This window comes from Narcine bancroftii, chromosome 9, assembly GCF_036971445.1.
Source record: "Narcine bancroftii isolate sNarBan1 chromosome 9, sNarBan1.hap1, whole genome shotgun sequence".
Lineage (NCBI taxonomy): Eukaryota > Metazoa > Chordata > Chondrichthyes > Torpediniformes > Narcinidae > Narcine > Narcine bancroftii.
In genome coordinates, this window is record NC_091477.1 from 24,765,318 (window position 1) to 24,783,098 (window position 17,781).

The window sequence follows — 17,781 nt, forward strand, 5'->3', positions numbered from 1 at the left end:
TCCTCCTCCCTCCCCACCAATCATCCCATTGGTACCTACCCCCCCCCCCCCCCGTGACTGCAGGAAATGCTCCATTTGCACCAACACCACCATTCAGGGCCCAAACAGTCCTTCCAAGTGAAGCAACATTTCACTGGTGAATCTGCAGGAGTCATCTACGGTGTCCGGTGCTTCCATTGTAGTCTCCTTTACATCGGAGAGGCTGGATACAGACTGGAAGATCACCTCGACTCTGTCCACTGCAATAGCGTTGACCTCCCAGTGGCCACCCATTTCAATTCTCCATCTCATTCCCTCGCTGGCATGTCTGTCCAATGGTTTCAAGCACTACCAGATTGAGACCACCCATGGAATTGGAGCAACAACACCTCACCTTCTGACTGGTCACTCTCCAGATAGCATTAATATGGACTTCTCTGGTTTTCATTAACCCCGCCCCCTTCCCCATCACCTTTCCCTATCTGTCTTTCCATTCCTTCTCCTTTTGCACAAACATAATAAAACCTTACCTCATCCCTTATCATATCCAATTAGTGCATTTTTGTGGATTCATCTTCTCAAGCTCATCTTTCTCTTTCCTCCATTCACGAACAGATGATTTGGCAACATTGAACTCTCTTGCTGCCTCTCTGTTGCCAGTTATTTCTGTTCTGATAACAAATTTCAGTTTGAAGTTAGCAGTGTATTTAATTCCTCTCATTGTGAAAACTACCAGTTTTCTGGATCTCAAAGGTAGCACTAAATTCAGGGGCCTTTTATACTGATTAGGTCAGACCAAATGCAGGTGATAGCTATACAGGTTGATAATGTTATCTACGCATATGTTGCTTTGGTTTTTTTTGTGATTTTTATAGGATATTTTATGAAGGTGCTGGACAGGAATACTAATGTATTATATGCGTGCACGCAATACGAAAATATTTTTATTTAAAATTTCCTGTGCATAATATACACGTGCATGTTATATGCATGTGCACATTATATGAGTGAAAATATGGTATTTAATAATGTCTTTAAGGAAGTGAGAGAAGGACATTTATTCTTGTAATCAAATAGTTTACCCTTCACACAAAATTATGCAATCAGTCTTTAAAAACATTTCTGTTGAGCTTTATTATCAATCAGTTCTCAGTTTTTCTAAAGTGTGGTGTCTAAACTAAAAATATTGTTTCCTCAATCTTCAGTTCAAACTACCCTGAGGCAAAATCTACCAAACATTTAACCATATTGTTTAGCTGTGTATTGGCACAAACTGGATGGTCTGAAATGTTGTACCTTTCACAAATATGTAGTTTACAGTGATTGATTTCAGTTACTTGTGCAGTTCACAACCCTGTTTTCTCATTCATTAATCATTGGAGAGACATTACCAATTTTGTATTTGAAAGACAAAACTTTAGGGAGCTATGGAAAACTTCTCCATCCTTTTGCTGCTCTCATCTTTTCCAACTTTCATGTCATTTCTAAAGTTTGTAAAGCTAGAATACTAAATTTCCAATCATGGTTCATTGATAGCAAGTTCTTTATAACGATCACAGTATCATAACATTCAAATTGGATTTCTGAATCCAACAGGTTTTTAGCTATGTGAATATGTGTACCTGTGGCCACTGGAATCACAGTGGACATGACAAAATAACCACACAAGGCGTTTCTAGAGTAAATCAAATGAATTTACTCTTCATCACCCGCGCAACCTTTTAAAAGCCTGAATCATGCGCTCAACACACACCGATGTCATCACGCACTGACATTACATGGCTGGTTCAATGCTTCCTGGGAGTTGTAGTACTGCCATAGCACTGTTACACACCCCATCCCCCTGAGAAGTGGCAGGAAGGTTTGTCTGTCTTTCCACCATTCCATTGGCCTGTGGATGATAGGTATTCATGTGATGAATTGTTGTACAGAGCAAGCGAGACAAGACTGTCCACAGCAAGGAAGTAAATCGTGGTCCTCTAGCGGAAGTAACATGTGCTGGTAAACCAAAATGAGACACCCAGGAACTGAGAAACACCCAAGCACAAGTGTCTGTAGTAGCATCTACCGTAGGTCACCATGTAAACCCGTCTTTTACTGTAAAAACCTAACGGTATCCTCTTGAAACAGGAAGCGGACCAACGATGTCCATGTGGACATGAGCAAAACGCTGAGTAACTGCTGGGAAGGACTGCAGTGGTGCCTTAGTATGCCGCTGAACATTTGCTTTCTGGCAGGCAATGCAGGACCTCGCCAGTTGTGTAATCTCTTTTTTAAGACCGTGCCACACGATCCTGTCCGAAACCATACAAACGGTAGATAGACCCTGCACAGAATCAAATATTCAACATTTCCATGATGCTGGAACTACTGGCCATGGGTGTCCCGTTGATATATCACAGAGGAGTAGTTTGCCATTAACTTCAACTGGTCATCTTTCGATTGCAGGTTCATGATTGCAGTCCGATAAGCATTTGTCTCAGGGTCATGTTCTTGAACCACGGCCATATCTTGATCTACAGGTGAAACCTCAAGTGGAGCAGAGCAGGGAAAGTGCATCAGCTACAACATAGTCTTCCAGAAATGTATAGTATTTCTGTGGAGAATTCTGAAATTAATGATAATTGGCGTTGTTGAGCTGATCAGGGCTCTTCAACTTTGGAAAATGTAAATGTAGCCAATGTACATAGTAAAATCTCTCCCCTCCAAAAAATAACAGAAGTGTTGAATAGACAAGTAAATGGCCAAAAGCTTCTTATCAAAAGCACTGTATTTCTTCTCTGCTTCACAAAGCTGGCGGCTGAAGAATGCTGACAGTTTCCATTGCCCGTTGACATATCTATGAAGTGCACCTCCTATGACCATACTGTAGAAAGGGTGGTGACTGAATTTAAAACTGGGTAGGTGAGCATAGTGGCATGAGTCAGCAAATCTTTAGTCTTCAAGAAGGCATTGTTTTCCTCTTCACTCCAATGAATGGTTCTGGCGTTTCCAGACAAAAGAGGCTTCATGATATGAGCTGCTCCTGGAAGAAACCGACAGTAAAAATTTACCATTCCCAGAAATTTTACAAACAGTTGGCTTGAAGGTTTCTTGCCAATTGCCGCGGCTCTTACTGGCAATTGGCCTGGGTGTTTCCTGCAAATGGGCAAGGTGGAAGGCACTTGTGGGCATTTACTCCCCAACCCTGTGGTAATAACACCAAGACAAGGTGTTCACAGGGTGCTTGCTTGTAGGGAGTGATTGCCTGCTTGTAGGGAGTGATATGATAAGAGCACTAGAGTGTAACATGGGTCAATATCGGAGGGGTTGGTTGTGCAGACTTGTCTTTCTTTGCTGTGCTTTAGCCTGCTATAGAATGTTTGCCTCTGCCACTATGACCCTTGGGTCTTCCAATGAACACTTGGATGACAAGAGCCTAATATCATTTGGCATTCACCCTAAAAAGAGCTGCTCGAAAACATATTGGGACTTTCGCCAGCTACCATTAGTTCTGAAGTGGCGCGATCTCCCAACCCATCGAAATGTAGTAGTTTGGCTGCCCTTTCCCTACGGGACATACTATATACATGTAATAAAAGTGCTTTTAAAGCCTCATATTTGCTGGTATGTGGTGAATTCCATAGGAACTTGCCAACCCTCTTAGCAACAGCCTGGACCACGGTACTGACAAGATGGTAATAAAGAGTGGTGTACGGTTCAACTTTGCGAAGGTTAAATTGTGCTTCAGCCTATTGAAACCACAGTTCCGGCTCAGCTGTCCAGAAAGGTGCAGAGTCCATATTTGTCTAAATATACATTTTTGGACTCTCGGGATCACCAATTGTGGCCACTGGAATTGGAGTGGACATGACGAAATAACCACATGAGGTGTTTCTAGAGTGAATCACCCATCAACCTTTTAAAAGCCAGAATTATGCATTCAACACGTGCTGATGTCATCACGCACTGTTGTCACACGGTCAGTTCGATGCCTCCTGGGAGTTGTAGAGCCACAACATTACCAACATTTAAATATTAGACTTTTATTTGTAGCTTCATGTAGTTTTACAACCCAATGAAGAATGTAAGAACATAATCAATAGGACCAGGCCACCCAGCCCTTGGAGCCTTCCCTATCATAGCTTCTGCTTTATCTGCCAAGTATTTCCACCATTTTCTGTTTTTATTTCAAATCCCACATGGCAGCCATGAAATTTATATTCAATTAATATTTAGAATTTAAAAAAATATAATTATTAAGATAGAATGTTCAGATTGTCATAAAATCTCATGTTTAATTAATATCCATTGGGAGAGGAAGTAAAGGATTCTTAATTGATTTGGCTGAAATGTGACTCCAGATTCACCAATGTGGTTGATCCTTAAATCTTCCTCTGAAATTAGATCATAAAACAGCTCAAGGGTATTAGAGAGAGGCAGTGAGTGTTGGCCTCCGACAATTATATCTAACTCTTGAAAAATGAGTAAATGAAAACAAGTGGCATGTCTTTATGGTTCATGGCCATATTCACTATTATTCTGCAATTCTTAGCCTGATTCTGTGGTTATAGCTACGGTTCCAAGCATATTTCAGATATCATTTCTGAAGAACCTTTGTTTCACACGTTACATTTCACTAAAATAATTTATTTCTGCATGCCCCAGGTTTCTGTAACTTCCTGTTGAAAGTGTTTCATTACTTTCTTGTTTCTAGCTGTATATTTGATGGCCACCAGTACTGGGGATGACGAAGAAGCCAGGAGGAATATAAAGACTTCAGTAAGATGTTGGGCTAGTGGGTTGCAGGGTAGGAGGAGGCAATAGAATGATTATAAAGAGTATTGATTTTAAAGTTAAGCCAGTTGGCCAGTCAGCATGAAAATGATGATGGACAAGGTTAAGGTTTGAATGACCTTGGATTTACAAAAGATATAATGAAGAAGAGCTCACAGTGCATTAGAAATGTCGTATCTGGAAGTCAAAACTTGGAAAATAGGAGTTGAAGCATAAAGGAGAAAAATATATTTTGGAGGTGTTGTTAGGTTATCTTATAAATGATATGGATATAATGGTTGCAGCTCATCTTTGTGTTGCCAAAGTTGTGAAGAGTCTGGTTTAGTGATGTGGCAAAGATGCTGATGGAGTCAACAGCTGGGAAACATTATGATGAAATCTGGAGAGTGGCTTCTTTCTTTCCTGAACTCAGATGCAGGAACTTTTCCCATGCTGGCTTTCAGATGTGCAGTCTGACACAAAACCATAAGATGAAGCGCTTAGTTACAAAAGCTTTGAAAATGTATTTAAATACTTGATTTTCTTAAATAGTGTGGTAGAGAACAAATTTTTGGTGGTTTTGCCATTTTTCACTCTCAATATTTTTTGTCTTGTAGTTTCACATTACCATTGGTGTAGCATTTTTATTTAAGTGACATTAATGTTAATCTATAAAAAAAGTTGCCAGTTTCACTCATTGTGAATAGTCACCATTAACTTTACAAACCTATGATGGTGAAAGGTCAGCAAAATGAAATGCCTTCAGTTCAATTTCATGACTTATTTTGGAAAGGATATCAGGTCACCTTTATTTATCGTTCTTACCATGCTTGCACGATAGACGAGATAGTGTTTCTCCAGGACCATAGAGCATATTTACATAAATACAAGAATAGAAGTTAATATTAAGACGTATACAGTAAAAATCCATGGTACACTATCCACATGATGGCTTGAGGGAAAAGCTGTTGGTCAATCTGGACCTTAGGGCCCAATTGCTATTATTACCTCCTTCCAGATGGCAGAAAGGAGAACAGTTTACATGAGGGGTGTGTGGAGTCCTTCACAATGTTTATTGCCTTTCGCCTACATCAAGTGTTGTAGATTTCCTTCATAGTAGGAAGAGACATCTATGATCTAAGACGCGGATTATTATATCCATAATATTTGGTTTCTTGGTTCCTCTGTCGTTACACGGCTGAAGAATGCTGGCTATAAATTTCAACAACAATCAATCAATCCATGGGGTATTATTACATGCAAAAGGGGAAATACCAAATACTAGTACTTAACACTTGATTTGGCTTTGTATTTAATGAAACTCCAAATCATAATTCCTGTTCCAAGGTCAAGGTTTTCTGCCCAAATGTGAAGACTGAAGATAGTGAAAAGAAAGGTTTGTAGAATATTTATATCTTGATTGGAAGTGTATTCAAAGCTTCAAGTATGTAGCAGCTTATTAAATGAGTGTAAATAGAATATGAGGGTATAAAAGAGGTGAAATATCTTGGGAATACAAAAGGATGTGCAGAAGTTGTCTTGGGCTGCAAATTGTCAAGTCACAGACTTCACAACTCTTCATCCTGATTGTGGTTTAGTCATTCCTTTAATTCTCAAATCAAAATGTAGAGTTCCAGGTTACAGAATTATTTGAGGAAAGACATTGAAAGACATCAAAGATCAAATATAGGACATCACATACTAAGCTGAGATTGCGCTGACCTACGTAAACCTACTCAACAAACTAAACCTTCCATATCTCACACCATAAACTCTATTTTTCTTGCATCCATGTGCTTGTCCACAAGTCTTTTAAATGTCCCAATTGCAACAGCCTCCACCACCACCCCTGGCAATACACTGTAGCCACCCACTACTCTGAATAACACCTACCCATTTCCTGCCCTCACCTTGTACAGATGCCCTCTAGTGTTTGCTGATCTTGCCCTGGGGAAAAAAAATTATGTCTCTTATAATCTTAGACCTCTATTGAATCACCCAAAACCTACAGGGATACATGAAGTTATAATATTCCCATGGTTTAGGGGCAATTATTTAATTATGGAATATAGTTGTACCAACTCATGAAATAAAACAATGAGCTACTTTTATTATTTTTCATAAAGATAAAAACACTGGATTCTCAATTGATGGATTTGGGCAATCTACAAACCATGCTTATCAATATAACCATATCACCATTTACGGAGCGGAAACAGGCCATGTTGGCCTTTCGAGTCCGCACTGGTTCACTGATTTTGTGCGCCCTCTTCAGGCAATGGTCCCGATGGGTTTGGCCCTCAAATTCCAACTTCAGTGGCTGAATTCTTCCGTTATTCCACCTTGGCAAACTCCAAGAGTCTCATTTGCAAAACCTACAAATTGGGAAGATAAATAGGTCCACGATCTCCTTACCCTCCAAGCTCCATCAAACTTCTCCCGATGCACTGAGGAAAGTATGATAGTAAATGTTTTCACAGGCAATTAATTTTCACTGTCATTTACCCTTTCAGATCACTGTAAAGTGCACAGGTATTAAACAGTATGAGAGATTCTGAATTCCAGCAGACTTTTTAATAAAATGGGTTGTTTTTTTTTATATAATTCCCTCTATGAGGTTCCCCTCCCCCCACCCCCCATGGATTCCCACAGCCCCCAAGTGGGTATCTAGCTATCAGTCTTACAATAATAATGCTAGACTTTGAATCGACTCGAGTTTAAGAGGAACAATATTTGATTCTTCTTTCTGTGGCAATTAATCTTCTTGTATCAGATAAATTTAAACATGTTGAAATTATTAACATTCTCCACGCTCCAAATGTCATAGGCAAATCCAAGCATTTTATCAAACTCTTCTGGACACAGTGTGCATAACCCTAACTATGTCCAAAACCATATCAGCAATGTGGTGTGACACATCATAGTGGGTTTTTACTAAATATACACATGTTCTTTTTGAGAAAAGCAAAAGATCAAACTGAAATAAGAGTTTCATTTAATGGTACAATTTGTGTCACCTTCCATGAAGGATTACAAACCAACAACAAAATGACTAAATGGAAAAATATTTTGAAAAACATTTTAAATAGCATGTTTTAGAACCATCAAACCATCAACAGCGTTTCAGTTGAACAGAGACAAAAAAAAGTTATTAGATGTTACTTCTGAAGAATAAATCCCACAGCTCTTCCATAAATTCTATTCCGGTCTCTTATGAACATTTCATTTCAAATATACATTTTTGAGCAAAACTGCCATATTTACAAATTCTCTCAATAATTGTACAAGATTATGGGTCTTTATATGTACATAACAGGTATTTTACATGTGTATTTGGTACATGAAATAACTGAATTCTGGATTTTTCAGAAAAGCATTCTCCCCCACAATAGACTAAAAGCTTACATTTACATCCTGCTCACATAAAATTATCTTTATGAAAAATATACATGCTAATAACATTTATAAAAGCCAAGATAAGGGCACAATCACTTCCACAACTTTTAAACTCTTACCCCTATGGCAGAATCAACCAAGTTTAGATTTTTGAAAAAAATTATTGCAGGTCAGGAACTCCAAAAATAGGTGTCATAAATGCTTTTAGAAGAGTAAAGACAATTTAAAATTGGGTCAAAAATCCTGCATTGTGGAAGTATCTTCACCGAAAACTGCACCAATTCAAATATATGGTTTACTACCTTCTTAATTGTAATTGGGGGTGAATAATAAATACTGGCTTTGATCATAAATGTCACAGCCTGAGCTGTGTCTTGCCACGGATAAGACAACTAACATTACTGTATTGCTGAATGAGAACATGCCATCTTATTAGGCAATGAGAAATATGGTGGGAGGAGCTTCATGTGTTGAACTATGGGCATAGATATTTATAATCAATTTATCAGTTTCTATTATGAAATTGAGAATAGATTCACAGAGCACAGAAATAGGTCCTTTGACTGAATTCATCCATGCCAATCAAGTTTCCTATCTCAATTAGTCTCATTTGCCAACTCATGATCCATATCCCTCTTACCTTTTCCTATCCACATACCTCTCCAAATGTCTTTTAAATATCATAATTCTATCCATCTCTACCACTTCCTTTGTCAATTCATTCCATATATGCACCACACTATATAAAAAAAGTCACCCCTCATGTTCCTTTTAAATCTTTTCCCCTTCTCCTTAAACATATCACCTCCAATTTTAGACTGACGCAGTTTTGATGAAGTATCTCCAACCCGAAGCACTGACCTCGTTCCTCTTGCCACAGATGTGGCCTGACCTGCTGAGTATTTCTGCCATTTTGTTTAAGGTTTCCAGCATCTACAGCTTTCTTAAATTTTCATTGACTTATGAAAGCAGCATAACTTCTTTGGAAGAACCCACAAAAATGTAAAAGGAGTTTGAAATAAATCATAATTATGTTTTCAATAGAAATAATTTCCCCAAAGCATTGACCACAGAAAATATAGTTGATTAATAAATTATGTTATTCCTCTCGCATTTCCCCAACATCTAATGACAACCTGATCTTGAATAGATTAGAAGTAATCTTGTGCATAGACATAAGATAAACAATGTTCTCCATTGCTGATTAGTAGTTTCTTTAAAAGAAAGCAATATTGTGCTTAACTGTTGACATCTAAAACAAGGCAGTTATCACTCTGGGATCAATGAAATTTTGTTACTGGCAATGAATATAGATCCTTACACACCTTAATTATTGTCATTTCCACCATCAAGATTGGTAACATAAAAAAGTTAAAGTGCAAAGTAAAAGGACTAAGTAGACTTCAAATCAGAATATTAAAAAATGAAATATTGGTATCTACATGTAATTACTCATTTGATTTGAAGCCTTTCTCCCAGAAATTCACAATCAAGTCGGCACCATCTCACATTTACATTATTCAAATTAATTTCAATAGCGCTCTATCAAAAATATCTCTGGGAATTAGGGTAATTAAATTAAATTGTAGATAAAGTAATATCAACTGATTTTTGAAATCATTGCATACTCGTGGTGTTGGGAAAAATCAGATAGCTTTTTTATCAGTTAGGAAAATATTTGAAATTAATATTAATTAGATTTCATACTATTGCTTGCTTTAAAATGACATTGGTTAATTTAAATAATTGCTAACATGATTTTACAAAATTATAACTCATTTTAATCAACTGAGAAAATAAATCATTAAATAATCAGACAGCTAATTGCCAGTGCGTGATTCATTGTCTCAAGAATAACTTCTGTTTTTCCCTTGCAAGGCACTACAAATTAGCTCAAGTTTTAATATGTCATCATACAAGCACTGGTCCACAGCAAAAGTGCCTGATATCACCATTAATAAAGATCTACCTCCACCTGTTCTCTCCTGAGATTAAACCTTCCAAAACACCATTATTATGATTTTTAACCTGGATTTAGCTAGAAAAACTTCATAAAAACATTCTTAATTTAAAAAGATGAGTACACATCAATGCTTTGAGTAAAATCACAAGTCTTTGATGTTCATTTTTTCCAAAACTGTTGTATTTATATTTTCAAATATCCATTGTTGAGTGGGAGATGAGGGATTACAAATGTTCATAAAAATGTTTTTGTCTTTTTCGCTACAGTCCATACAACCATTACTCACTGGATGGTACAAAATCTTGCCCTAGGAGACAGGTTAAAACAAAATATTAGAATGAATTTATGTACCAGCAATATTAAACCTATTACACACCTATACAAGTTGCTCTTTTCAACATGCTTAATCTTTGTTTCTTATAATAACTTGCCGTAGAGGAATAAAATCCAGAGCCGAGAGTTACAGTTCCTGGATGGGTCTCTTTTATTCCAAATTGGAATCAGAAACAGGTCTTAATATTATGGATAAAATTGTCTTAACAATTATAAAAATAATCCACCAAACTATACCTTCTGGAGGGAGATTGTGGTGGGATGGGCAGAAAAATATATCGTATATCAGAAATTTGATTCTGCATTGAAAACCAAATGTGGGAGAAAGAAAAGCTACCTCAATGCAGTTTTTTTAATCTTAGATGAAATTTATCCTTGACTTTTCTGATCACTCATTTCCCTATCACAGAATATAAAGATGTGATTTTTGCTGTTTTCTCAGAAATTCAATCACATTTGGTCAAGATTGGTAGAATCCAAAGTTTGAACTTTCAAATCACTCCATTTCTAGACTCCATTGAAATTCCAGCAGCTAAATTCCATTTTACACAGAGCCCCCTGTAGTTACACTGAACAAAGAAGTGCCTATTGAACACTGTCAATTAGATTTGGCATATAATCGATTTGGCATAGAATCATAGTCTTTGATTTTCAATAGGGATAGTACATCACACGAGAAATAAGAAAAGGGGTGCTCTTACTACAATGAATAGTTTTTTTTATATACCTACTTAAATTAGGAACTATTAGATTACTCTCAGATCTTGACATCCAGCAAGGCTAAGAGGTGAGCAAGAGTTTTGCCATTTCTCAAAGCATTTGGGAACATTTCAGGGGAGATCTTCCCCAATGTGCCCCCGGAAGTTTTGCTGACAATTAGGCTCACCACTGGAGTCCAGTTCACTTCAGCGGAGTTCCTCTGCTTTCAGTCTATGGACATGTGAAGACCACAGCTGCTATTTCCAGGCAGCAAGCCAGGTGAACATCTTCCTTGAACCAGTGAATTCCACAGCATTTTAAAATTAAATTTGTTACAAAATTGCTTCAAAAATATTACCACATACAGTATATAAATTTAGCATAATAAATAATACATCTGAAAAAGGAATACCAAAAGAACATTTTTAAATTCAAATTCTCCATCTGCAAATAACTGGAGTTTAAAATCACTGAAAATAACAAAAATATACAAAAACACTAGTTGGTTAAATTTTCTTAAAATATGGAAATATTTGGCAGAGTGATTTCCTAAGGAAACTTTAGGAAATTAAATGCCCGCACGCACAACTCATCACATTCGCTCCACAGCAGACAAAGTTTCGCTGGCTCTCCTCTCAGCTCTGGATCCCTCGAAAACAACTCATACATAAGGCTGCTTTCATCGATTACAGCTCAGCCTTCAACACCATTATTTCCTCAGTGCTGGTCAACAAGCTCCAAACCCTGGGTCTCTGCACCCACTCTCTGTAACTGGATCCTTGACTTCCTCATTGGAAGACCACAGTCAGTACACAGTCTCCTCCTCACTGACTATTAACACAAGCATACCTCAAGGATGCAAGCTTAGCCTACTGCTCTACCCTATATATGCATGACTGTGTGGCCAGGGCACAATTCCAATGCTATCTACAAATTTGTCAATGACACCACAGTTGTCGGCAGAATCACAAATGGTAATGACGAAGTGTACAGGAGGGAGCTAGACCAGCTCATTGAGTGGTGTCACACCAATAATCTTGCATTCAACATTAACAAAACCAAAGATATGATAGTGGACTTCAAGAGAAAGTCAGGAGAACACGATCCAGTCCTCATTGAGGGCTCAGTAGTGGAGAGGGTCAAGAACTTCAAATTCTTGGGTGTCAACATCTCCAAGGATATGTCCTGGAGCTTCCATATCAATGCAACCACGAAAAAGACTCGCCAGCCGCTGTACTGTGAAGTGTTTGAGGAGATTAAGTATGTCACCGAAAACTCTTTCAAAAACTTCTACAGGTGTATCATGGAGGGCATTTTGGCTGGTTGCATCACAGTCTGGTACAAAAGTGCCAGCACTCAGGACGAGAACAAACTCCAGAGGGTTGTTAACTCAGCCTCCAACGTCACGGGCACTAGACTTCACTCCAACAGGATATCTATAAGAGGCAATGGCAAAAAGGTTCAGGAGCCTAAAGATGAGCACTCAGCGGCTCAAGGACAGTTTCTTCCCCACTGCCATTAGATTCCTGAATGATCAATGAACCAAAGACTCTGCCTTTGAATTTTCATGCACAATGAATTTCATGACTTATTCATGACAATAAATTCTTATTCTGATTCCAACTCTACAACATTATCATGAATTTGGCAAGAGGCTTAGGACATGTTCCTATCTAGAGTTTCTCAGGAAAATCTGTGTCTAAACTAAAGGGAAGAGAGGACAGAATAGAAATGCATTTTTGGAAAAAAATCAAAGTGTAAATGTAACAGTAGCATCCCATATTTTTTCATGCAAGGTTAACATTAGTTGATCTATTCTGTCCTCTCTTCCCTTTAGTCATCAGCTTTTCCTAAGAAAAACTAGGGGGAACACAGATCCTTGCACACCTTAATTATTGTCTTCCACAATCAAGATCTATTAGTACGTTTATTACTTTTTTAAAAAATTGGTGTGTGAACTGAATTTTGATTTGGAAAATTGGTTTGCACAAACATGCCTGCTATTTCTTTGGACATTTAAGTAATCTAAAATATAATCTAAACAGTAACATAAAAATCTAAACTTTAATTCCATGGTACATTCCTGTTGGAAATGAACTTGGGCAGTTTTAACTATGAATTAAAAATGCCAGCAACACTTTGATGTGGTGCAAAAATGCAAGAGAGATTTTCTAATATGGATGTTCAGCCATTTTATAGGTAAAAACATGAATAATTCCATGAGCATTCAGATATCCAATTAATTTCTGAGAAATTTAGCGAATAAGCCAGTTCAGGGATGATGGCCTACTTCTAAACACAAGATTGTAACTGTTCTATGTCATTAGCAAATTGCACCACTTAGTGTAAAGTTGAGTACTTACAAGCAAATATCTCCACATTATGGATTCTTAGTATCTGGATTATGAAATACCATGAGGTGAAAAAGAATCTCAGGTCAGTTTCCTACAAAGACCGTATAAAATCCAAAGCTATACATACCAGTTGCATCATATAAGTACTTTGCTAGTATGATGTTACCTCATGATAACTTCAACATTCATAAATAAAAATAAAACAATCTTTGCTTAAAGCAGATACCGAGTGAACAAATTTATGATTATTTCAGAATTTTGTTAGCAATGACCTAATAGGTTGAAAAGTGTATAATTATTGTTAGAAATAAATGTAGACTGGATAGGAAGTACTTCAAAGATAAATTCCTTCCCTTGTAAATATGTCAGCATTGATGGCCTGGATTTTACTAACACTGACATATTGCTCAGGATCTGGGAGACTGATCTTGCTGCCCCAGGTAGTCAAACAACTACGCAAAGCCCTCAGCAGTAGAGTGGTTTCAAGTCTTCAAGCATCCTAATAGAGTAATTGGAGTTAACCATAAGGACAGTTCACAAAATTGCTTGCTACATAGATGTCTCTGACAGGCAACAAAATACCACTTACAGCATTGCTTGCTTTCCAATTTTTTCAATGTTTCTGAATTTTATAAAGACAAGAAAGAAACAATAGTAAAATCCCCATTATCTGGTTCAATCAACCAGCAAAAACTTTGTGGAAAATAAATACCGTATATGCCGGCATACAAGGTGACTGTGTAAGATGACTCCTTGAATTTCCACCTAAAATGTAGGTTTTGAACTGTACTCACTGTATAAGACTATCCCATGTCTGGCAAATACCGCTGACCAGTGGATTGGTGCAACTAGGCACATTTAATATGCTAATTCACATAATTACCCAGTAATTTTATTATTATTAATATTAATTTAAAATAAGCCACCATCGGTATGTTAATAGGCCATTTAAAGCCTGCAGTTGGGCTGAGCAGTAGGCAAAAAATATGTTTAGAATTGGCGCCCCCTAGTGGTTAGTTCACCAATCACGCAACACGCAATCTCAAGCAATTCACTTATCCAGCATCTACCAATCCCCATAGGTGCCAGATACCAGAGGTTTCACTGTAATTATATATACTGTAATTAAAACACATTAAACCATACATAAACACTAAAAAAAATGGCGATGTATCTCCTCCTTCAACCCCAACTCGTTCTTCTCATAGTCCCCAATTATATATGACACAGGATCCAAATACAACTTTGCCTTTCCAAATGCCAGATCATTCAGCATTATCCTAATTTGTGTTGGATTCTTTAGGCGACATTGGAATGAAGCTGGGAAATGGCTGGTAAAGCTAGCCCAGTGGGTACAAGACTTCCACAAAACACAGGAAAATCTAGGCCTTTTTCCTTGTGTGTTCCATTGTCTTTGTTTGAATCACTTAAAAAGTTACAAAGCAAAACACTGGATTAAAGAACTCTACACTGTTCTGTATGGCTGCAAATTAAGTGCATCATATAACCATATAACCCATTTATGGATCCTTGAAAAACAATTTTTATTCTCACTTGAGACATTTTAATTGATTGTTTTTAAAGCTCCACATTCACCCAATGGCAACTTTTCATTTTTATTAAATAATTTGATAGACAAACAGAAAGGCAGCCACCTTCCTGGAGTTATCGAAGTCTTCCTCCACAATGAGCAGCCAGATGTCCTCAGACAGCCTCTCAAGGAAGATCTGCTGGAACAGCAGGCAGGAGATGTGGCCATCATTGAGAGCGAGCATAAGGGCGAAAAAGGTCCTATCCCCCCCCAAACCATTGATATGCAACAGTCAGGCAGCACACTTGCGCTTTGAGATCCCAAAGTTGTGGGATAACAGCTGTTTGATGGCCACACACCTTCCTTGTTCCGAGGGCTGCTGGAGGATAATGCAGGCTGTGATGTTCTGATTGAGGGTGCTGACCATATGGTTGTAGTGTGTCGGCTTGCTGGAACCACACCCGTGGTTGCGATGTCCAGAAGCCGTGGAGCTTCAACGCTACGTTGAGCACAGGTTGGTCTTCCATCTTCAAGTCCAAAGCGCCATTTGGACCAGTTGGGGTCGTCACTGTAATGAAGTTGCTATAGCTACAGCTAGGTTATAGCTCTCTGTTATAGTCCTAAGGCTGTAGCTCGAATCCACAGGAGAAGAAAGACACACATACCAGTAGAGTGTACTCGACACTGAGTTTATTCAGTGGCAGCTCTGCCTTTTATAGTCAGGTTGGCCGCGTCACCACTGGGGCGTGTCTTAGGCGGCCCAGCTACCAATTGGTTACCTCGCATGCCTGGGCCCTAATTGGGCCCCCTGCGATCCACCAGCGGTGATTGGCCAGATTCACCACTCTGCCGGTGGCCTATGGAAACCAGCGTTACAGCCCGCATGATGTTTTGCCAGTCACCACGTTCAACGGCCATTTCCTGTGTTGGCCCAAGACACGGGCTGTTACCACATCATAAATAAATACTGATCAAGCATTCAGAACACAAGAACATTTCTCCTAATCCAAGTCCTAACTGGCCAGTTCCAACTGTGCACCCTTTGTCTCCAAATCCTCAAAAAAATTTTACACATTTAATTTTTCCAAAATGGAGAGTAAAAACCAATTCTATTCAATCTCTACTTGTAGCCTATCTTTCTAATCTTAGCAATCAGTCTCATGAACCCCAGGTAGATCCTCTCCAAGGCAAGAATATCCATCCTTAATAAAACAACTTAAAATCAGCAATGTACTCCAGTATGTTCTCACTTAGGGCTTCCTTACCTTTGTATTTCAATCCTGTTGCAATAGGCCAACATGTAATTTGACTCCTTAATTACTTGCTATTTGCAAGTTAATTTTCTGTGATGAGTGTTTAAAGCATAGCAAAATTCTATGCATACTTATTCACATGAATTTCAACTCCTCGTAAACATTCTGCTTTATTTTTTACACCAAATGAAATAATTTTGTATTGCTTATTTTGTCGTCCACCACCAACAATCACATAACAATCTTGGTTACTGTGCAGCCTGATTCTATCCTCTTCACAACCTACTTTCCAATCTAACTTTCGATTGTTAAATTCAGCTCTTTTTCTGTGTCAAAGATTACTTATTCGCTAGTTTCTTGGGTTCTGAGGCAGGATGGCCATTCCAAAGGAGGACCTGGTCACAGGTTAACATGTATTACTCTTTCCCTCTCTCTCTCTCTCTTATACACACACAAAGACACTCACATCTATATAGTGTGTTTGCATTTGTTGTTTATGCAATGCCGTTTAATTTAAATTTATATATATGGTAATCTATGACCAGGTCCTCCTTTGGAATGGCCACCCTAAGTGATGAGGATAATGTAAGTACTCATGGAGAGGTGGTCATTGACAAAGCTGACAGGTTATATTTTATCAGGTGGTTGCTCCAGCTGTTTAATAAGAGTCTCTGTGTTCCCGTGACATGTGCTCCTCATTGCTACCTGCTTGCTCCTCCATTGGGTGCAGATGTGAACAGGCAATTTCCACTTCACGATACAACATTTGGGACTATGAATCGCAAAACCCTCACAGACAATTCAAAACATGATTGAATTATATAGATCCAAAAATACAAGTTATCGATACTGATTGTGATAACTGAGAATTGAGCAACAATCTACATTACTGTACATCCTGTAATCTAACCTGACCAGTCCGACCCTCAAAATGTTATTACTTATTTTCAATTGTGAACTGCGGTCATTTAAAAGGATTTTGAGTTAAATAAGAAGCACAACCCTCAAGAAATTATAGTTCTATGGGTATACCAATGCTTGAGATAATCATCTTAAATATTTCAATAACATTTATGATTTTCAGCTGAAGTTATAATGAACAGTAAATTTACTTATTCTTAACTTAATAGAGCTGAATGCTAAACCATAATTCCTGAACTGTCAATCAATTCAGATGGAAGAAGCTTGAAAATTAAGATGACTGGGGAAGACACCGTGAATTCTCTTTTCTTGCACACATTACTTTTTGTTTGACCCTCCTATCTATTAAATTGTATCGCTCACCTTTTTATACTTCCACAGTTGGTTTCCTTTCATTCCATGGCAGTCAAATAATGTTACTTGGCTGTTTTGTGAAATTGCGTCAAAACAATATTTTCTAGCATGCAGGAAATCTCCAGGACGAATATCTTCACGCCAACCCAATGTGAATATCTGAGAGTGCTCAGAAATGTTTACAAAATTACTAACATTTAAAACCAAAAATGACAAATTGCTCTTGCTGTGAATACAAAGCTT

The 17,781-nt window shown here is 38.0% G+C and overlaps 1 protein-coding gene across 4 annotated transcripts in view; it reads right to left on the minus strand.

Annotated features, from left to right (window-relative positions):
- Positions 1-7,712: 7,712 nt before the first annotated feature.
- Positions 7,713-17,781, minus strand: part of LOC138743318 (polypeptide N-acetylgalactosaminyltransferase 10-like) — a 73,986-nt gene continuing 63,917 nt past the window's right edge. For 3 of the 4 annotated variants that reach the window (XM_069898471.1, XM_069898472.1, XM_069898473.1), the window contains 2 exons: positions 17,548-17,697; positions 7,713-10,400 (listed from right to left, as the gene is read on the minus strand). In XM_069898471.1, coding sequence (XP_069754572.1) covers positions 10,236-10,400; positions 17,548-17,697 — 315 coding nt within the window. In that variant the 3' untranslated portion in view covers positions 7,713-10,235. Of the gene's footprint in view, positions 10,401-13,488; positions 13,523-14,068; positions 14,102-17,547; positions 17,698-17,781 lie in introns of all 4 variants that reach the window. The other variant, XR_011344813.1, reaches the window with a different exon arrangement.